This window comes from Limanda limanda, chromosome 8 (genome assembly GCF_963576545.1).
Source record: "Limanda limanda chromosome 8, fLimLim1.1, whole genome shotgun sequence".
NCBI lineage: Eukaryota > Metazoa > Chordata > Actinopteri > Pleuronectiformes > Pleuronectidae > Limanda > Limanda limanda.
Window position 1 is genome coordinate 21,148,250 of NC_083643.1, and position 23,440 is coordinate 21,171,689.

Sequence of the window (23,440 nt, forward strand, 5' to 3'; positions counted from 1 at the left end):
AATCAGTCAAAAGAGGGAAAAGTGGTCGATATTAGTCCTTGTAAAGCTCCAGATTCCTGAAAAACACACACACGCATGTGCATGAACATGCACTCACATGCACACACACGCAAGCACACATATACACACACACTTACACAAAGGGACACACACACGCATTGCACAGCCGCAGAACTGCCTTTGTGTGAAGCTTTTGTGGACTAAACCCTTCTCTCAAATACTGTCTACTCCCGTTTATACACACAGTTGCACGCAGAGATAAAGACATAAAATCACACACACACACACACACGCACACACACTTCAGCCACAGTCGAGGCATTCATTCCACCTCAATCTTATTTTTCCTTCAGGGCTGTAACTCCTCAACCGTTTAGTGTTTATCAGGAGGTGCACTCGCCGACCGATTGTTTGGACCCCTTAATACATATTTCTTTAATTCCCCGGGGATTAAGAAAGTGTTCCACATTTCCCTCGCAATCAAAACTCTTGAAAAGACGAACAGAGAGCTTTGTCAAAGTCCTCGCGGTACTTTTACCTCAAATGAACAATAAGTTGCCCGTATCGAGTTCCTCACATTACAGCGGCAAGTTCTTCCAGTTCCTGGCAACTTATCTCCCGGAAACTTCCCTCAGCGTAAAGTAAGATGTACGTTTTGAGTCCAATCCAAAAGGGATTTTCAGAGGAGCAGACACAGACGTGTGAGCATATAGCAGATGAAGGAAAACCTCTCACGAATTCAGAAAAGCAGCCACTCTTTTTCATTCGATCCGCACGGGTTTTCACATTTAAATGTTACCTCATACCACCTTTTTTTATTGTACCTTTTTAACCTGCTGCTCATGCTGTTTCCTCTTGTTGTTATTATCTTTATATTCTATGCAACTTAAGGATTGCTGCTAAATATCATTGTACACTGTGCAATGACAATAAAATGATTCTATTCTATTCTATTCTCTTCAGATGCTTGTGAAAATATGCTACAGACTCTCATGGGAGTTGTTGTAAAACTTTAACTTAACCTGTACAAAACCATATTACCCCCAACAAAACATAAATTTTTTGGGGTTAGGATCAATGATTTAAAAACGTATTTCACCACCAAACAAGCACAAAGACACCCTGTTGTATTGACGGTATCCCCACTGAATATTAGCCAGGGATGTATTGCATGTATTAAACAGCTTCCTTAATGGGCTGTCAAAGAGGCTTTGCTTCATGGTCCTGTCTCAGATATCCAATGCCCCACCACTCCTCTGTGAGGGAGCGCTTGGGGAGGGGCCCCATCAAAAATACCCTCCAACACACCCATCAGATCAGAGGGGGGACTCAGTCACACAGCGATGAGATCATGATATCCAAAGGGAGCAGCACACACACGGAGCCAGTGCCAGCCAAGGCTGCAGGAAAGTAACATAGGAACATTATACCATCACCCACTGCTCCACAGTTTGATGTTGTTTATCACATTGCCTGCGGTCACAGACTTATCTGGGGGAAATCTGATTCTGGAAAACATTTCTTCAGGGCATGAAAAGTGTCTGACCCGCAGCACAAGCGAAGTCGATACTGTTATGTTCACAACTCAGAAAAAATTCGAATTTATGAGTTTACTGGGAATATTTCTGTGGCTGGTTCAAGTTGGATAAGTTCCATATTGTATACTCCTTAATGTTTACAGTCAGAAAAGGGGTAAAACGATCATTTACGTGACTCCTCTTTTTTAAAAGTTGCACTAGAGTGTAGGGTTTTCTGACTGAGTGGTCCTCTGTTGCTCCCACCTCCCACTAGGGAGTGAGGTGTTATATATAATACATATATTATACCTTATACAATGATTCATTCACAGATGTATGGTTAATAACAACAGTAAATTAGTTAGGTCCCATGTGGACCTGCTGATTTTATATTGTAGCAACATCATACTGCAGACATGTCTTGGATTTTTGGACCTCCATCTTGTAAATGGGCAAAAATAGAAACGATGTGGATATAGGTACCATTGACTTCAATTGTATTAGATTCTACTGCAACAAAGTTTACCCCTTAAACTCCAGAAGTGTTTTGTGGACTCAAACACTTCACCCACCCCTCCATCGGCATAGTGGTGAGTAGATGATGAGTGAATTTTCATTTTTCAGTGAACTATCCCTTTAAAGCCATTTCTGCACTGAGCGATTGGTATGAGGACACTGTGACCTTCACACTTTGTGACAATGTCAAGGGATTTTTAGGATATGACAATGGGGACTGGACCTGATTAACAACAATACAACTAACAAGCCTGGGGGATGTTCATGGACTGCGAGACAGGTTAATCCGGCCTGTGAGACATTCTGGAATAGAAAAAAATGCAACAAGGAAGTAAATAAAACTCATAGCAGCATACAATAAATTCAAATAAAATAGCGGAGTAAGAGGTCTTTCAGGGGGTCCCCTCTGTTTGCCTGACAGGTCACTGCAGTGAAACAGCAAACATAGAATAACAGATAAAGGCCAATTTATGCCTCTCCGTTATTTCTATTACGGACAGATAAGACCGCCCTATCCGTCGTGAAACGTCCTATCCGAGCGCCTCCGACAGCTTTTCGTACACGTCTGATTTTTCTAACTATCCGTCTTCATTTTGGAGACCCGACAGACCGCTCTTGGCTGTGATTGGTCCGCGAACGACATCATTTCCGTATGACGTCATTTCCGTATTTCCGGACCTCAAACTTTCTGTTTACTTGTAGCAACAAACACGAACACAACTATGATTCTACGATTAATGTGACGTGTGTGTTAAGCCAGCGGAGTTGTCCGGCTGACGGTGGCTCGTTAGAGCACTGAGGGCATGTGTGCACGGTCACATACGGTTATAACGAGCTTTCAAAACGGCGCTAGCAGGCTAGGCTAGCGGGTTAGGCTAGCGGGCTAGGCTAGCCACCATGCTAACTGCGGTGGTAACAGTGCAAGAACCCGCCGTCACGACTTTAATTCCACTTCTATCATGACACTGTTTCTATAATACCGTCAGGTTAGAAGCAAACACTGGGTAGTAGTTAGTGCCGGGAGTCCCTGCTGACTGTGTGTGGAAGCTGGGGGGGAGCTAGGTCCGGGTAGCTTCTAGCTACATGTAGCCTCAAGCAGATTCAAGCTGTGGAATCAGCAACACAGTTCGGAAACAAGACTGGGGAACCGCTGCGCTAAGAAACGATTACATCAGCATTTTGACACGCTGGGTGTCACTTTATTTAGATCTGTTAGTTGCCATGGTTCAGTGTGTGGGACGCAAGCTAACATGTCAACAGAGACACGTGGACTTCTTCTTCCCAAATGGGGTAGGCTTCTCTGAGCTCGTCTTCCGTTGCGCCACCTATGGGTTTGGCGGGGAATTGTTTTTAGACGGATAGTCGTCGGAGAAGTAAAAATCAAAAAGACACTTTGTCTCCCGCTGAGACCTCTCCGAGAAACGGATACGTAGAAGTATATAAGAGCCTTAACACATAAGCAGCAATTGTGTGTGGGATCACTGCTAAGTGTCACACTAGATAGGAGTTGTTGTCTTTCCAGGCCATGCATCCTGTGGAACGTGCAACTGGAAGGGGTAACAATGTGCATTCTCTTACTCTGCGCGAAAAGTCTCGCCACCAATGAAACACATCATCCATCCATCCATTATCTACAGTTCTTATCCTTTGAGGGTAGTGTGTGTGTGTGTTGGGCGGAAACCAAACCCAGCTGGCGTATCATAGGGCGAAAGTACAGAGACAAACAACCCGGAGAAAACCCACACTGAGGGGAGAACATGCAAACTCCACACTGTAGTATTTGAATGTAATTATGTAATTGTGTAATTGTGTTGCGGGCAGGCCGAGTCCGGATCTAACAACTTTCTTTCTTAATTGTGTAACTTTCTTCTGTGCCATTTGAATAATGTTTATATAATTTGCCACGTCAGAATTTCCTAATTTCTGAATTGCAGGTTTGACAAAACTATTTTCTGATTAAAATTGGACTTCATTTGAATGAAATGATATTTTTGTTGCTGCCTTCAGGTGCTGTCAAAAAAAACTAAACAATACACAGAGGACAACCAAGCCAAAGTCTCCAGGTGTTCACAGTTTGGTCATCTACTGAAACAAAGCACCTGTTGAACTTGTTCTTTAACATATTTTAAATTGTTCACACCTGCATCATTAAAAAGATTCTTCAGTGTTGTGTTTAATTGCAGCGTCGTCTGTTCAGTGCTTCCTTACTGGAACTCACCACCTGCGTGTGTGCTTCCATGCAGGTGTAAAACATTGCAGTGGAGCTAGTCTGTGTGTGGCAGGTGTACAAATTATAATTTAATAATAGTTATTATTGTTATTATTATTATACCAGAGCTTGGTTGAATTTTTCATTGTGACATGTTCTTTAAAACCTGGAAAAAACTCTCAGCACTAAGTCCACTGTGTGAAAAGCTGCCCACCTCAAATGTCTAATTGCCCCCCTGATCTAAGCAGTCTTGATCCTGACTGGGCCAGGGAACTGCTGTGGCACTAAGCAGTGTGCTGGCAGCTGAAAGTGGGTGAATTATGGATAAGTTACAGATTATAAGGATAAGAAACACTACATTTCCTCATGACCTTTACAAAGAAGCTGTATTTAATATGGAAGTTTAGATCGTGATCAATAACTGACTGATTGATAAGGTCATATCAGAACCGATCCAACAATGGAGGAGGGTTTGAGGCTGAACATTGGAAATTAACTTTATCGGAACTTCATACTGTATGAAATAAAACAGCCTTGAACATAAACTAACTTGCAGAAAAGCAACTTCCGGTCTTAAGACAAACATCAAAACATCAAAAACATATAACTTTCTCTCCTGAAGGAAAGGTGATGCTAACAGACAGTTTTCATTGTCCTGCTCAGGCCTGCTGGTAAAGGTCATGGAGAGTTGGTGAAGGTGGCCTGCAGTGTTCCTCACAAACTCAACCCCTGGGCCTGGTCGGTCGTGAATCTGCCACTGCCGAACGGTGCTGTGGTCATCACTGGCCTGGTCTGATCTCTCTCCTTCTCTCTCTCTTCTCCTCTCTCTCCTTCTCAGATTCTCTCTCCCTCTCTCAGCCCAGTGCATTCCTCACATTCCAATTTACTGACCGGGTCTTGCATCTGCTGCTCCGGCATCACCCCATGGGTCCATGTCCTGTGCAACAACCACTCTATGTACAAAAGCGCCATTCAATCTATTGGAGAAAATAACTTGAACACTTAAAATATGTTTTTAGACTATAAGCAGCATTGAAGCAATTAACAGCGTGAATACCGCAGGCATTTCTGGGGTAAAACATATTTCATTGTGTAGGTCTGTGGCAGAAATATTTAAGTCTTGTTTATGATTTATGAACGTGGTCAGTGTGTGCATGCAGTGTTGTTTGTGGGTAAATGTCTAACTGTACGCCTGCTGCCATCCACCCTGAAAACACATCTGCCAGCCATACGTTTTCCCTCCGCAGCACACATGCCCCACTGTGTCTGCTCAGGAAAACAAAGGTCACATTTAGGCTGCAGGAATGTCTTGGCTGGGTGTTATTTCCCGTCTTATAGAGTCTGGATGCAGCCGACCGAGCTCTGAAAAGACCTCTATCAAGCTTCCACACCAGCTACAAGTCCACCGCTGCATAAGTGAATAGCCAGAGATGCAACAGCATGCTGGTTCAGGATTAAGACAAACACTAAGGCTCTAGTTTAATCTAATTTTATTTAGAACATGATAGCTGGCATCAAAACTATTTCAAATGTTTGTGACTTCTAGAAAGACAGCCTTGTTATAGTGGAATGAACGTTTTCCAGCTCAACACGTCTAACCTGTCTAGCTCGCCCACCTTGCTGATCTGAAAAGTCTACATATACTGAAAGTGACAGCTCTGTTATGAGCCTGTCACTGCTCACCATGCAATTTCAGTTACACTGTGAGATATAGAGTGCATCGGAAAAAAGCAAGTGCAAGAAAAGAGAGAAAGAAAGCCGTCTCTAGATTCTAGGAGTTCATTATCAGCAGGAGGTTTCCTTTAGAAACCTGCAGAGAGTGCTAGATTTATTCCCCTCGTATATTCAATATCAATCTCTGCACCCATCAGCTTTGATCAAATTAGTCTCTAGGGGCAACGGCTCAAAGACTGAAGCTTGTAGTGTGGACAGTGGATATCAGTGCCAAGCCTCTTCCATTCACCGTACACTGTTTACAGTCTTAAGAGTTTTGCTTAACTCACATGTTAAATGTTTCTCCGCACAGTGATGGCGTTTTCGGTCCAGATGACATTTCGGCTAATAGCTATCTGCATATGATTAAGCATTTCATTCAATGTGTTCCACCTCTTTTTCTCTCCACATGGACTGTTTACCTGCGAGCAGCCAAATCGGCTCAAATGCGATTGTTCAAACTAGAAACCAGAAGGTTCCCGCCTCAGAATCGCATCCTTTGCCAACAGATTCTTGATATCCACATGAAGAATCTGTTTATAGAGATGAATTCAATATTAACTGTGGGGTAAGCCCCCTTATGTCTATCTCACAATTTTCTCTCCCAACTGATTTCATCCGTTTCATCCTGCATTATGCAAAAGTTCACATATTCAAGCGGAGAACTGTGGCGCTGTTACATAAGTAAACTACAAAACGCAGCCTCTGAGGCCTCTTCAAGAGGTCAACAGGTCAAGGTGATCTCTGGTGAATCTCTCACTTTACTGCCAAAGTTGGGACCTGGGTGATGAGTCGCTGTTGCTTTCCACTGTCCTTTATATCAAGCCCCTTAATGAGGATCACTTGAGACAAAAACATATTTGCGTCGCCTGACAAGGAAACCGACGTGTTGCTCAAGCGATGCTCAGCGGGACCATGATTTACCGCGTCTGTCTTCTTTGTTCTGAACTGACAGAAAAACCGAGCCACCGCCAAGGAACGCTCTGTTGACTTCATCCACTTCATTGACACGAGCGATCACTTTTTTTCCCCCACAGGAAGTAAGAGCCATCAGAATGTGAGAAAAGTGCTCGTCTAACAGATGTGAGGAAATCGAGCGTGACAAAACCAAACAGCTGCATTCAACGTGTGACGCAAGATTTAAAGCTGCGGGAATAAAAATCATTCAAAGGAAATCGTTAATCTAAACAATTACAATGGCCAAAAAGTGGCACATAAAATTATATGTCAATTATAGTGCAGCAAATAAACACGGACAATAGTCATAATTCCAGTGCCACATAGTTCTAGCGAGAGCTGTCAGCGCTTTGGTTTCCACTGCACTACGAGTCCAGGACTTTTTTTCCATTATTGCAGCATGAAGCCTTCGGTCAGACCGCAGGGCACGTCTCTCGCTGAGAGCCACACAAGGCACGACATTTTTTCCTTGGCAGATGCATGTTAAATTACCGCAGGAGCGCACAACTGCCACACTATCTGTGACACCGTCCCTAATAAGCGAGCTAATAAGTCTGTCGAGTAACGAGCGCGAGGACCAAAGCTATGCACAGCTTTGTGGGAGAAAAATACGTTGAATGCCCATGAAATATGGGATAAAGACATTCCACGCAATTTAGGAATCTACAATGGCCAAGGTGATCCGAAACACATTCCCTTTTGTTTCGCTGCTCGGAGACTCAATATCATGTTGTTAAGCCATGAATGGCATTCATTCCTCAAAGAGGGAATTCAACCCAAAATTCGGAGTATGCCGCTCTCAGCCAGCAGATACTTACTTTGCTGGTTTGTTTTGTCTGTGTCCATATTTAGCGTGTGCAAAGGAGACTAAACAACATTTCTTAAACTTTCCAATCACGTCTTCACCATTTCACATATGCCTTTAAAGATATTCTCAGCTGATATTTGATTTGGCCACCTGATTTAACACCCGTCCACCAGCTATCAGCACTTAAACAACATTAACAACACTAAAGACCTTCAAAGTGGATTTGCAGCGATTGTGGTTGCTTGAATGACTTGAGTTGTTGGCCACTTGTGACCCCAGGGATGGTGATAAAAGGGCGGAGGGAGGGACCGCGGTGCTGCAGGGGGGTGCTGTGAGAGAAGAGCTGGCCGTTTAGGGGCAATGGGGGCAAAGTGGGCCATGCATGGGTTCAGTCTTGCCTTATTTCCCAAGTCGTAAATCTGGATTTGCAGCAGGGGCTGTCAGGTTGAACTCAGAGAGCAGCTGGAGGTGAACTGAAAGTCAGACAGACTGACGGACAGAGGGGAGAAGAGGTTGTTCATGACGACCACAGACAGACAGGGATTCAGAGACAAAGAGATGGGAGTTGTTAAATCACAGAAATAGCAGAGAGCAGGGGAGGTAAGCACAAACTCACAGCCCCAACTTGTTCTCCCATATGAAACACACACACACACACACACACAGAGACACACACAGGGACAGGTGTGAGAGACAGCCCAAAGGCCATGCAAGACGCTACTGCCCACCTCAGTGTTTATTTGTCCAGCCCCCTCCTCCCCTTAGGCGTTCAAAGGGTAAACGTCTATTCTGGTTTAGGGTTACAGCCGAGCAGCCTTGAACCCTCAGGCTCCCGGGCGCACATGCCATTCCTGGCGGGCCAACTCGCTCCCTGGCGTGCATCACCTGCCCCTGACCCACGCAGGGAGGAAGGGGGCACCTCCGTGCCTGCCTTGCCAAAAAACACCCCCACCACCTCTGTTCGTCCACCACCCACCCTGTGATACAGGATGAGCCACCTGCCCTTCTCTCCTCTGTCCCCCTCCAACTATTATAACAGGCTTTATACGGGTTTAAGTGTTGATCAGAGGGTGGCCGTGACCTCGATAGTTGGCTAAGCTAGGCTAGGCGGGCCTAACGGTTAAAGGAGCTGTCTGGCACAGTGACAATACAAGGCGATGACAGACGCCGTCTGATAGTGACACTACCTCTGTCCGCCACGGTTTTTTTCCCTCCAACCAGATCCGCTATCAAACAGTAAAGCGGGAGGACACTCTGTGGCCAAGCCATCTGTTACCGGACATCTTTCAGCAAGATGTCACAGCGGAATGTCCCTTCACCTTCCCCGAACCTGTTTAGCAATGACATTATCCAAAGTTTCACTGGGGGAAGACCTGCAGTATCATCATCTCACTCCTTTGGCTCAAATCATTATTAAACATAGGGTAATTAAAATCTCATCTCAGGAGGGATCACTGTGCTATCAATGAGTCTGCAGTTTGATAACAGAAACTGGATGGGTATTAAGAGAGGGAACAGGCCAACAGTCACCTTATGAAACCACATTGAAATTCATTAGATCCAGATTTTTATCTCCCCTAAACATGTCATTAAGATCCATGAATTCTTTTCTGAGAAAACAGGGAAAATGCTTGAAACTCCTTATTTCACAATGTTAAAGAAAGTGAAAAAAAATCCTGGATCCACACCAAATGATAATGGGATCCTGACCCGTTCTCGTTCCCATCCATAAACACCAACCTTCGTCATAATCCATACCCCAGTTTTTGTGTAATCCTGGTAACTACCAAATGAAGTGATAACATAACCTCCTTGTCGGAGGTAATATCTGACCAAGCTAGAGACTTATCCATCCATACCACTTATCCTCTGGAGGTCGCACAGGGAGCTGGATCTGATCCCAGGTGACATTGGGCTGTTACTTAGCAACTTAGAAAATGTCACTTTTTTATTTTAGGCAACAACACAAAAAAGTTAGTGGCCATGTCATTTAATTCCAAACCGTGTTCTCTGAGTAGGACGTGAGAGTTGCTCAGAAGTAACATGAATAGTTTAAGTGCTCAACACTAACACAGCCAGAGATTCAACAGAGCAAAGTTCAGGAATGATGCTTGAATGAATGTTTTATCAGTCCTTGTTGTTGTGGGTCTTGTTTTAAGTATTAATTGTTTATGTGACATTTCTTCCCTGAAACTCTCAGACAACTCTTTTTATTCTCCATACAACCACCTCTGATCTAGGATGAACAAACCCTGAATGAGAAGCATGTGTGTGTGTGTGTGTGTGTGTGTGTGTGTGTGTGTGTGTGCAGAGGAATGAGGGATTTGAGTGTGTGCTCCTGTTTCAGACACATTGTACAGTCAGACTGAACATTACTGGACCAAGTGGAGCTGACAGCTGTGCAGGAAACAGGAGTGATGTGAAACATGAACATAAGGAGTGGTAGTGAATTGGCTGTGTGTTTATGTGTTTGTGCGTGTGTGTGGGTGTGTGTGTTTGTGTGTGTGTGTGGGTCAGAACATATGAAATACTGCTTTTAATGGGAAGTGTGAAGACGTGGATATTTATCTGTTTATAACCACAGTACTGCAGATGTGGCTTTCATAGGAGAATTAATTCACTGCAGATGGATCCTCCATCATCTTCTCAATGCAATACATAAGGAATAAATATGAATACAAATATATAGGGGTGTGTAGAAGTTGTGTCTAAATTCAGGGGCTGCATCCTGCGAAGGACCCAGTCTATGCTGCCCATGAGCAAGGTGGTCTTCATGGGCCAAGTAGAACGCGAAGGCTGAAAACGAAATCAGTCTACAGAGGGTTTCCATGATCGCCGTCACCACTTTGTCCCGCCCTTATTGCTTTCCCCTAGCAACAGAGCTGCAGTTGGCCACGAGAAAGTTTTACTGCCCCTTGTTGTTTTTAACATGTGTACTGTAGCCTGATAGGTTGGACTGAGAAGGACTCACCTGTTGGAGCCTTTGCTACTTGAGAATGAAAGGATGAATATGTCAGCCTAACTTGGAGGAGCCTTTTAATTCGGACAGTGTTTCAACCATTGCACACACTGAAGACACATATTTTAGACTATAACTTCCAGACTAACTTTAAATTGTAAACTATCCCCAACCCTGGCTTGCCATGTGAGCTGGTCCCCAGGCCCTCTGTGTATTATCATATCATTGGAGGAGAAAGTTAGTAAGATGACGATAGAGGTGGGCGTACCGTACATCTTGCCCTCATCAGAGAGGATGATCTTCCGGCGGCCACAGGGAGGGTAGATGGCCAGCGCCTCCTGGAAGCTCTGCTCGATGTCGGGGCTCCATACGCCCTCCGCATCATTTTCCAGGGGTTTGTCGAGTCCGTCCCCCAGCTCCTCACTCCCGCCCCTGGGGGAGGGAGCCGTCGACCACTCCGCAGACGTGGTGGGAGATCAGGAAGGGGACAACAGAGCAGCGGAGGGTGGAGGGTCAGGGGCTGGGGGGAGGTGAGGGTGGACGTAGAAGGCCGAGTCAGCAGGGATTGGATCTGCCTGTTTGGAATCCACAGGTGTGAAGGTGGAGATGCGGCTGGAGGTGGGAGGTCAGACCTGGGAATCAGAAAAAGAGAGATCAAATTGATATGGTGCTGAGTGAGAAGGAAGTTACACGAAAACAACATATGACGTATTACTTTACTGCTTTATTTACCGAACTAAATTTTCAATTACTTTGAAGAGAAGTAACATCAGTGGATGTGTTCCAAACTAAATATTAATGCTTTAACAACATTACCTTTTTTTTTTTACATAATTCAAGCAAGCAAACTTTACAAAGTAATTCAAAGGACTGCAACTATTTGTAATTATCAGTGAATGTGATTGAATCTTTTAATTAATCTGTAATTTATTAAAGCCTTCAATGACTTCTTTTGTGCAAACAACAGATACAATCCGAAAGATACCGAACTAGTTATAATGTACATGAATGTAAAGCAGCAAATTCTAACATTAAAGTTGAACTTTTAATAAACTATTTTGCTGATATTGGTTATTTTCACTAAATAATTAATAAACTAGTCATTTTTTCTGCATTTTGAATTTCACTTTTTATATCTTTTATATATTTGTATATAGATATGTTTATGTCTAAATAAATGCTACCTTGTATAAATATTAGAAAAAGTGAGTAAATAAGAAGTAAATAGTGAGTAAATATATATTGTTTTTTTATTATTATTATTGTTTTTCTTATGTGTGGTGTATTTATTGTGTTTTTATGTTTCTATGTTCATTATATGCACCAATAACCAGAGCAAATTCCAGGTAGGGGTTAACCTACTTGGCAATAAATACCTTCTGATTCTGATTCTGATCTGATTCCAGATCTGATCACGAGTAAGAGATTCCCCCGCCCGTTATGATCCATTCACAAAATCTCAACTTTTCAGGAATGCAGAAACGTGTGTATTCAGAATGTGCCCTTCTCGTGTGTTTGGGTCTCATCAGCTCCTCTGTCTAAATTTTACAGACCATGTTATTCTTCGTATAACAGGAGAAGACAAAAGCCACTGAAGTGAGACTTCTCCTGAGAGCAGATGACATCATCACCTTATCAACCTGTAGCTGCTGCATTAAGACTCACATCCATCTGACGGTGGCCTGTGTGATCACATCACAGCTGATGATACTGACTTGGAAAAGGCGCTTTAGATCATAATGTGTTTAGTGCCACGATGAAAGTAAAGACACAAAGTTGCAACGAGCGTTGACACAACAGCAGCAGAGGACGGGGGGGGGGGGGGGGACTAAAGTCAACAAATGAGGAAACCCATTAAAGTGGGATCACCGTCCTCAGACAAACTTAGACACGCATGCCAAGGAGGATCATACCAGGATATTAAGGCCTGGGGGCTTTTTAGGTTGCCCACCTCGCCATCGGCACTGCAGCTGACTGCATCATTCAACTCAGGATCAATGTGTTTTTTTGGTTGGGGGGGGGGGGACTATGGCATGATTAAGCTGACTTATTAAAAATATAAATGTGACATACAACTGGCTCTTTGTGGCAGAAAAAAAACTGCGATGAGATCAACATCCTCGTGACGTCACATGTGTGACTTGCAAAATGTCTGCCGACGTAGTCATATCCTGTTTTCTCTACACGCCACTTTCTTTAGGATGTGCACTCGAGTGGAGAGTGTGAGACAGACAATGGCTCCGCCTCTTCCTCTCCGCGGATGTGCAGGAGATAAGTGGAATGGGGCACAAACGGTAGGAACCAGTAAGAGCCTGTGAGTCAGTGTAAACTTAGGTTTTTATTTGTCATCAATGGTTTTCCTGCCGCCGCTGACTGAGAGACCTCCATGTCCATTTATGGCAACGAGAAGACAAGCAGCGACCATTACGTCAGTGATAATCCCCCCCCCCCCCCATGGAAGTGTGTGTTACGTGTGGAGGCTGTAGTGCTCTGCAAAGTCCTGCAAGGCTACAGTTAAGAAGGGCTTGTGGTGATTCGATGAGTGAGTCATTGTGTTGTACAGAGTAACCCTCTCCTCACTCTTCCTCTGAGCCCCCTGATGTTCCATAATGCTTCCTGCATAGCGTCTGGCCAGCCGACCATTCCCCATCTCTCTCCACACACACACACACACACACACACACACACACACACAAACACACACACACACTCACACACACACACACACACACACACACACACACACACACACACACATAGAGAGCATAGAGACACACCCGGAATAAAATAAACTCATGCCCACACCAATAAAACTCAACCACACAAACGGATGATCAGAAACACTTACAGGGAGCACACTGGGCCAACAGTCACCACACAGTCTCCACACACATGACAGGTATGAAGGATTGAGGGTTTTTAAAGCTGACATTAGAGCTGGTGGTATAATGAGCTGAAGCTTTTGGGCAAATAATATGTTTATTGGTTCAGAGAGAAAAGTGTCAATAATTTTCAAGCAAAAAGTTGTGAAAATTGGATGAGAGAGATATGGAAGCAATATCTTAACTATGTTGTAAAAACTGGAAAGTGTATATACAACTTTGCCTAATAAACATGAGGTGAAAAAAAAATGTTTTGATACTAATAGGACTAATGTAGCGTTGGGGAAATTAAGAAAGTTTGGATTTTCAATTATTCATCTCATAGCCCCAAAAACAATTCTGAAGCACCACCACACAGAAGTAAGTGTGACATTGCTCATAATAATCTAGTTTCTTCTCTAGTGAGTCTGTGAGGGTTTATAACTTTTTACATCCTCTGTGTCAAATCCCACAACTAAATTATCATCAAATTAAATAGAGACCACATAGTAGTAATAGGGTAATTTGTGTGTTTTGTATAAACAATCTTTATAAAATGAGACCTGTTTCATAAAGAGCGACTCATTACATTCCACAGAGATCCGATACATGGCTTCACTTAAATCACAAGTGAGATCAATCACAAAATTTAAGTCAAAATGAATATTTTAAACTAAGTTGTAAGATCCCCTCCAGCTCAGGGTCGGTGTCAGTCACTGTCAGATGAGGCCATAAACCATTAATGTGCTGCTCATAGCCTCAGTCAGACGGGAGGTTAATTAACGTAAGCCTGGCCTTAGAACAAGCCCCCTCCACCTCCAACCCCTCCCACCCAACCTCCATCCCTCACCCATCCCACACAGGCCACCCCCGGGGAGGCCCCTCTTCCCTGGATCCCCTCAACGGGATAATCCCTCAGCTGGTGCTGTGGACAGGGGACACGTAACCCCCCCATCCCCCTTTATACAACGGCACACACACACACACCTGGCCTGAACTAAGGTTGTGTGGGTCCCTCACTTTAGGTCCACTTTAAAATATCTCAACAACTCCTGGATGGACTCCCATGAAATTTTGATGAGCTGTACCACGACTGAATTGGACGATTTAACCTTTTCCATCTCCAGACATTTGATAGTAACATTTTGGAAAGACATTCACGGTCTATAAAATTTTGTTCACTCACTTCCCCAGCAGGATTAAATATTTAATCCCTTGGCTGATCCTCTGACTTTTGATTTGTCCAGTGTTTGGGTTTAGGATCAAATATCTGCAAAACCTAACATTCCCGGCAACCTTCACTGTATTTTGTGTTTATGGCTAATTGGACTATATTTTGTCTACAAAACATAAGCACGTTAGCATTATCACTGTGTTTTCATTAAGGCAAGCTGATGTTAGCTTTTAGCATTTGGTACAACCAGAAATTAGCTGCTAAATTCTAAGACAACCACTGTTAATACTTGCAATCAATAGGAAGGACTGCAAAGGTGTAGCCCGAAGTGTACAAATGGGTGCATCACTAATGACTATTGACATTTTTAATTAGTCAGCTGATTATTGTCTCAATTAATTGAGTAATAATTCAGTTGACATTGCCCCAGAAAACATTTCCTGGAGGCCAAATTATTGTTGAATGCCTTTTTTGTCTCATTAAAGGTCAAAACCTCGGACACTCAGATGATTCCACCTTAAGACTTGAAGATGTATGATAACCTGAAACCATTGGTTTTTTTTGCATGTTACCTATTCACTTTGTATTAAATTAAGAGGTTAACAGACTGACCACTGCAGCAAACAGCTGGTCAATATTACTGTGAAAAATAGCTGAACATTATGATCCATGTCAAGTTTGTGTTTCCCAAGTCCTTCAGAAAGATACAGTACCTGTTAACTCTGTGTGTGTGTGTGTGTGTGTGTGTGTGTGTGTGTGTGTGTGTGTGTGTGTGTGTGTGTGTGTGTGTGTGTGTGTGTGTGTGTGTAAACTGGTCGCAATCTCGTACTTATCAGGCTGGGAATGTAAAGGCAGGAAACGTATTCTGAAAATAAGAAGGCAGCAGTATGGGATCGGGCTATGCGATGGAAAGTCGCGTTGAGAGCCGCTGGAGACACACAGGTGTGTTTTGTTGGGCTTTGCTGAGAGGACATGTTCTCTGGCATCGAGCTTCACTGGGCTGCACCAGCAGGAGCCCCCAGGCTTCATACACAAACACATATGTATACACACATATACGTGTGTCATGTGGGTTTTCCATTTTAGATTCATGCTCATTATGCAGCTACTCCAAACACACAAGCACAATTTTTACACAGCTTTATTAACTTATTTATTAATTATCGGCTGAAACTCCGGTCTTGTTTTGTCATTCAGCTCATTGTTTTAGTTTTACAGCCAGCCACTCTACTGTTTTGGTTCAGTCTCACTGCTCATAGTCTCAATTCCCAGAGCTGCTTTTTGTGTAAAAACTTTTTCAGCCCCAAACAGTGAACGAGCAGAGTTGGCAACTAGCTGCTGAACATTTAGCTGCTTTAGTGGATGATTTAGCAGTTAAGGAGCCAGATATTTCTGTCAGGAGTGCTAGAGACCAAAAACGAGTGAATATTGGACATAAATAGGCCAATAATAACAATATTACTATGTTAGTGCTTTGTTTGCAGCTCCTTCGAGAGAGGACGGGAGGTGAGGACTTGGTTGTCATTACCTAAAGAGTTGGAGCCAAAAAGGACAGAGGGTCTATCAGATCATCCACACAGAGAGATCTATCAGACATGGCTGGAGTCAACAAACAACACATTCACACACACACACACACACACACACACACACACACACACACACACACACACACACACACACACACACACACGCACACACACGCACACACACGCACACACTGCCCAGAGCTGTGAGTGCACAGTGCAGTTGGTAGAAAAAGAGAAGGGAGGGGGCGTGCAGAAAGTCTTTGTTCTATAAGGCTCATATCTGAGGCATTATTCATTTCTCTCGTGCGAGCGGAGGAGGAATGATCGCTATGTGGGATGAGCACAGCAAAAAGAAAAAAGAAAAACTCCTCCACTATGGTGAGGGCTTGACTCAGGGCAACTCAACATACACACACTCTGACTCCCGGACAAGTTTGGAACACAGATCTCCCTGCTCACTCATCATACTTTTTACCTCCTTTCTTACCGACATACAAACACACACATCTACCCCCAGACACAGATGTACTACTACTGAAGTGCAACCAAAACATACTCACAGTTCACATGGCAATACAAGTAATCCATCTGAGACAATAATGATTCCAAAGCCTTGAAAACTAAAGGCCTGGAAAAAAGAAGAACTCCTGTGGCTGTCACACACTTCAGAGGAGGCTTTGACAGGTGTGTTTTTAACCCCTACCGCCACCCTGCTCTATTACACCTGTTTCCCCCAGTGGAAAAACATAGCGCTCTCAGCTGCCCTGTGGGACCCCATAGCACACACACACACACACACACACACACACACACACACAAGAGCGCACAGCCCAGCGAGTCCAGTGTTAGCTGTCTCGAACTCTGACCGAAAACATGCTCTACACGCGCACACTGCTCTTTTCACCTCTGCACCGGCTCAGAGACTCTGAACACAAAGTTTGTCAAACATAAAAAAATGTACACACAATTTGAGTTGGAGTCACTCTTTTGCTTCTTCTCTGCTTGAGTAAAATGTTCACAAGCAAAAAAACGGCAACATGTTTAAGCTAAAATGCTAAAAAATGTGTTCATTCATTCTAAAATATCTTATCAAATTTATATATTTACGGAATTTCTTAATTTCCTATCAGAATTAATTTTATACTTTTATATTTCACTATCAAAGTTTTACAATTAATTAAATAATGCTTTAAAATCAGGTTAAGTTAAATAATTTACTTTATATTGCACTGAAGTATATTAATTCACTGATTGTAGCTAATTTACATCACTGCTCGTTTCTAAAAACAGTTAGTCAGCTGAATCAATGTAATGCAATAGACTATACTTAGTAGTAGACTCATGCAAACATATGGGAGATGATTGTTAACATTTTAATTCAACACATAACTAACAGAACTATTTAAGATAATCCAACAGGCTTCAAAAAGAAGTAACATTAACAGCAGCCACAAAACAAGGGAAACTGTTTATAGTTAAAATATTATTGATACAGAAAAAGAACTGAAAGACAGAAACTAAATGACACCATCCATGCACAGCAATAATGTATTAGGCTATTGAACACAGCACAATATGACCGGTAACAAAGTACATTTATTTCAATATATTGTACAACCTGTGTTATGTTTTCTTGTTACTGCATACTTTTACATTTTTCCTTTGTTGGTAAAGTTTTTAAATACTCTTATAAATGGCCCTCTCTTTTTGGACACTTTATTTTGTCGGTAGTCCGTTTGCATGAGATATTGTGTGTGTGGGTGAATGTGATTGTGTGTGCATAAGGTGTGCCTCTGTGTGCTAACTGAGACTCAGTGTATGACTACATGATTTTCCCCTTCTGGGTTTATAAAGTTTACATTGACCTTAAAATGAATCACATGATGACCCAAAACATTAAAAAACGTATCACATGATCAACCACAGATTTTAAAGTGGATCCCATGATCAACCAATACAATATGAGGCCAAAGAAGAGTTTATAGATCAGAACATTTTATCTCATTTAGCAACAGCCTGATGTAGGAATACTATTCCACTACAAGATTAAATTGTAAACACATATAAAAAGAAGCCATTCTACAAACAATGTACATTTGATACTTGAATGCACTCAGTGATGGAAAGTGACCATTTAGATTAACTTTAGTATAATTATTAAGTACTAGCAATTTACTTTTTTCACTAAGCATTTCTCGCATCTTCTACCTGCCGCTGCATAATATTTTCACCTCACTGTTTTTCAGAGGTAATTATACTTCTATCTGCACTTTACAAATATGCCAATAAAGTCTATACAAAACAGCAAGAATCAGTTTATTCCAACATTAGAAGTACTGCTTGTATACTGATGTATCAATAACAATGATTCATATTTTATATACAGCAAAGTAGCTCAATATATATATTATAATATAAACAACTCTGTGAGAGACAAATTACACATTCAGCTTTTACACCTCATGGGAAATTTTCGCATTTTGTTTCAACTTCTACTAAACTTATGTGAAGGATCAAAGGAAAACCATTCATTGTAGCAGATAATTTAATCGGTGACATTTTATCATAAAATTCTAATTCAAATCTATGTTTTCATTAAAACTCTAATCATCAAAAAACGAGTGACAAATACAGCACCAAGGCAACAGTGACGTTGCCAGTCCACCTCCAGTCTACTCACACTTGTTGACAGAGGAGGAAAAAGAAACCTCCACCGGCGAGTTAATAAATACACAAGGTTTGATTTATCTCGGTTTTCCCATTGTCAAACTTTTACCCAGACAGGCGCTAATGTTTGACTGCGCGCCTGTGACGTTATTCCTTCAAATAATAAAGAGCAAAAAGTTCCGGCTGCAGCACAGGAAGCCACACACACACACACACACACTTCTGGCATTAAAGGGAAAAAAATGTCGGAATTTGAGCGAAGAAATGTGAGATATTTGAGGAATGTGGTGCCGGAGCAGCGTGTGAGGAGGATTCGGGGAGAACGCGCAGAGGAATCGCTGCGTTCGCGTCCCACGATATGAACAAAGTTGAGAGTGCGACACAAGAGACGCACTTCAACGTGAAGCAGAGTAAACACAACACTACAGGATGTCCAAGAAGAATCATGCAGGAAACTTACCCTGAGCAACAGGCCGACCCAGGTGCAGCAATATCTAATTTCTTTTCTCCTGACTTTCTAAATATTGTTTTCTTTCTGAAAATGAATGAAGGGACTCTTCTCCTCAGTCCGGGCTTCTCCTCTCCTCTTTCTTGTCTATTTTTTTTCTTCCCCTTTGTTTGTTTTCTGCTGCCTCGTCTGCTTCCTTATAGCCGTTTGTTTGAAGCGAGAGGAGGGCAGGAATTTCAGGAATTAGCCGTGGTATGACATGAAGCCTGGAAAAAGCCAGAGGAGAGAGAAAAGAGAGAGAGAGAGAGAGAGAGAGAGAGGGAGGGGAGGGGAGGAGATGGGAGGAAGGTCTGACCGGTCAACACGTAATCACGGGGAGGGGGAGGAGGGGGGGAGAGCACAGGAAAGGATGGTGATGGTGGGAGGTGTGTGCTGCTGTTTGGGAAATCTAATTACAAACGACCGATATTTTTATTTATTTATTGTATGCGTTAGTGATTCATGTTGTTTGTAAATGCTTCTGATGCGCCTTGGCTCTGCATGCGTGTGTATTGTATTGTATATGCTATTTCTTTTTTTACATATTCCCATTTGACTTCTTTCAATATATTGTATTATAGTGCACATGTTTAGTGAAACTTAAAATGTGATATTCTTCCTTATATTACTATTTCTATTACTTGTTGTTGTCTTAACCTGTGTATATTTCCATTCTTGGTTGGAGCAAATATAACAAAACTTAATTTCCCCTCGGGGAGCAATAAAGTATTTGTGATTCTGATTCTCACTTTTCTCTAATCTATTGTGTTTGATGCTGTGAGGCAAAACATAAGTTCCATCCATGTTGTCAATACAGTTTGTTTTTGAATATCTTCGTCATGTTATTATGAACAATGAGAGGCTCCACTTTTCTTTATATTTACACCAACAGATAATGCTTACACAGAGCATTTTGAGAGATGATTGAAACATTTGTTATGTTAGAGACTCTCCACGGCATCAAATGCTTGTAATTTTAAAGTACAATGTTTGGGCTGGACAATTAATGCATATGAACATTTAATATATTCATCAATAGCAATAAAGCAAAACTTCGATATACGTCAATCTAAAGCTTATGCATTGTAGAAGCACAGTGAGGAGCTATAACCTATATTTGATTGTTATAAAGTGTTTGTCATCCTTGTAAAACGGCTTTCCTGTTGCCTCTGTCAAGATTTGTAATAGTTAGAGGAGATAAAATATTGTTGTGGTTGTTTTTGATAAAAGCTTATTTTCAGTCGAATAAATTAAGTTTAGATTTTTATGTTTTTAAAGGATGTTTTGGGAATCCACCTGTGGATTGCAGTGTTTAAGCCATCTGTGGTCCATATTCTGACATGAGCAGACAGAGGCGATAATACTGTTGGTCACGGCCCTGCTGCTGAAATCATTAAAGGCCTGATTGTCTGAGATGTGATTCTGGACTTTGGACACTTTGAGGCAACAAGTGTATGACAGCATACAGTGGGTAACACACTCCTCTAGTGGATATTTTTGGTATTGCATGGTTTGAATTCATCTGTTTGCACGGGATGATGAGAGTAATAGTCCAGAACACATTTCCAGGACACTTCTTTTTCTGCTGGTAATGTGTCCTGTTAATTTACATGAGTAATGACACACTCATTGTTACCTTTCTTTTCTAAATGAACAAGTAGCTATGTGCCATGTTTGTTTTACTAAGCTCAGCAGTGGTTGAGGGTGGTGGTTTATCAGGAGATGTCCTGTTCAATCACTGTCCTCACACAAGTGATTTGGCCATTCAGTAAATAAGACACGTTACCCTATTTCTCTTCACCTCCTTGGTACAACCTCAAACCCACTTCCTCCCTCCATCTTCTCACCACAGTCCCTGTCCTGCATATTCATATGACAAAATGAAAAGAGAGATGAGACATTTGTCTAATTCAAATCACTTTATTAATAAAGTTTCATTGCATTCTCAATCAAGTTTAAGGCAGATCTAGTTGCTTTCGGGAAACACACAGATGCTGATTGACCTAAAATACACGTCATTCTTCAACATCACACCTATCCACATCCTCTAGTAAAACCCAAGTCACGGATGGATTCACATTGTTCATTTGTTCTCAACATTACATTTTCCTCAGTCTTTCTTTCTTTTCATGCTCCTATGTTTTCAAATAAAAGTTCATTTACTTCAAACAGTGGTACATATACCCGACAACCCAAAGTGGTCTACAAACAGTCTGGACTAGACTCTGTTAAATAAAGCCTATTACAAACTACAGGAAATTTCTTTGCACTCGTTTTAAGGAGAAATGTAAAACAAGACAGATTAATTTGGTCTAGAAAGAATATAAATTAACTTAAAAGCCTCCTGTTGAAGAAGAAGTTGTACTATTGACTTTATAAAAGATTCTATAGAAAATACTTGGAATGTATGAGAAAGTATTGTACAAAAGGTTTATAGATAAAGTCAGAGACTGAATAAGGAAGAAAAAACAAAACACTGGTCCTTAAAACCTTTCCACTGTGCTGTGCTCTACAGCATCACACTGCTGGGACTGACTGTAACACACCAGAACCCTGGGAAGTGTGAAACTAGACACTGTGTGATTCCTCATGTTTTGGTCCGTGCTGTGTGACCCCTCCACAGCACTAATGGAATGACTGGCTAATGAAGCTGAGAGCTCCACGCTAACTTTACCCAGAGGCTCTCATTTTCACAAACTATGAGTCCAGTTCACTTCAGGGCCTCTTCGTTACTCTTGGCCCTACAGACACGTCTCCGACCCGGCGTGGTCCATGCCCAGGATGCATGTTCTGTTCTTCTTTTTTTACCTCATCATGAGTCTATTTCCTACTGTGGCAGTTTACATCCCAAGTCCCAGGTTCATTTCTTGGAGAGGAATTTCATCTTGTTTCCTGAAAAAGCAAAAGACGTAAATTAGATTAACAAACATTGATGGACGGACGGATGGTTAGACGGACAGATTGTACAGTAACACTAACCTAGGCCCTTGAGGAACTTGTTGACTCCTCGTTGCTCGCTCCCAGGCAGGGAGTCCAGGTACTCCTGTGCTCTCACCTCAAACAGACCTGAAAACAAACAAACAATCAAAAAGGGACATATTTCAGGGTAAATGTTATGAGGACACCCTCATTTAATTACAGTAAAATCATTGTAATAAATATACTGAATAATTCAAAAAAATTTGAGGCAAGTCCCATCAGTACTGAGATCATTCAAGTAAGTCAGTAAGTGAGTAAGAGGGTGCATTACAAAACCTACAAAATAATGGTAGTGACTAGATCAATGAATTTAACAGATTATTTATATCCTTGGACAAATATTGTCAAATCTCCACAGGGTTCATTTTATCACCAATAACACATATTTTAAAGCCTAAACCCTTTTATTTTTTTATTTTTGTGAGTGACATTTTCTACTTTTCCAAGAAATTGTCTGGCTGTAGCTGCTGCTGCCAAATTGCTCTTGCAAAAAAATGTAGACAATACTAAAAAACAAATTTCAATGAGTTTAACATTTCTTCTGAGAAAACTTTTTAGAAACTCTAATGAAAAAAACTAGTACTCCCAATAATAGCTACTATACCTTTTTGACATGCAGGTAGAGTACGTATTTAAGGTTCAGATAGTATACTGTTATTCTGATCGACTGTACTGTGACACCACTAATCAATCTCTGTACCTCTGAGGCCCTGCCTGCGCATCTCCCTCTCCTGGATGAAGCCGGTGAACATCTGTGTCTCCATGAACACCTCCAGAAACCTCCTCAGGCTCTTGGAAGTGACCGCTTTGCGAAAGGCCTCGCGCTGAAAAGACGAGGAGGCAGAAGAAGAAGGGCTGGGCGAGGTGGGGGAGGATACAGACTCATCGTCCCGCTCTGCTCCGCCCATGAAGACGGAGTAGTGACCCACCATCTCCACGAAGAAACGCACAAAGGCCTCTGATACCACTGTGCTGAGGGAGCTGGAGTCTGAGAGGAGGCAGAGGACGGGGAGCCAGGGAAGGAAAAGCAAAGATTTAATCATGTGACTTTCTAAGAGCCGACT

At 42.2% G+C, this 23,440-nt stretch overlaps 2 protein-coding genes across 2 annotated transcripts in view; both read right to left on the minus strand.

Moving 5' to 3' along the window:
* LOC133009719 (transcriptional enhancer factor TEF-3-like) overlaps positions 1 to 11,155 on the minus strand; it is a gene marked incomplete at its 5' end in the record, with an annotated part of 31,040 nt that extends 19,885 nt beyond the window's left edge. The window contains one exon of the mRNA XM_061077256.1: positions 10,948 to 11,155. Within this exon, the coding sequence (XP_060933239.1) occupies positions 10,948 to 11,155 (208 nt within the window). The remainder of the gene's footprint in view (positions 1 to 10,947) is intronic.
* Positions 11,156 to 21,341: 10,186 nt separating this feature from the next.
* The window catches only part of si:dkey-82f1.1 (DENN domain-containing protein 2A), a 34,147-nt gene continuing 32,048 nt past the window's right edge, over positions 21,342 to 23,440 (minus strand). Inside the window, exons 19-21 of the mRNA XM_061076362.1 lie at positions 23,077 to 23,364; positions 22,377 to 22,463; positions 21,342 to 22,289 (exon numbers count right to left, since the gene is read on the minus strand). Coding sequence (XP_060932345.1) covers positions 22,258 to 22,289; positions 22,377 to 22,463; positions 23,077 to 23,364 — 407 coding nt within the window. The 3' untranslated portion in view covers positions 21,342 to 22,257. The remainder of the gene's footprint in view (positions 22,290 to 22,376; positions 22,464 to 23,076; positions 23,365 to 23,440) is intronic.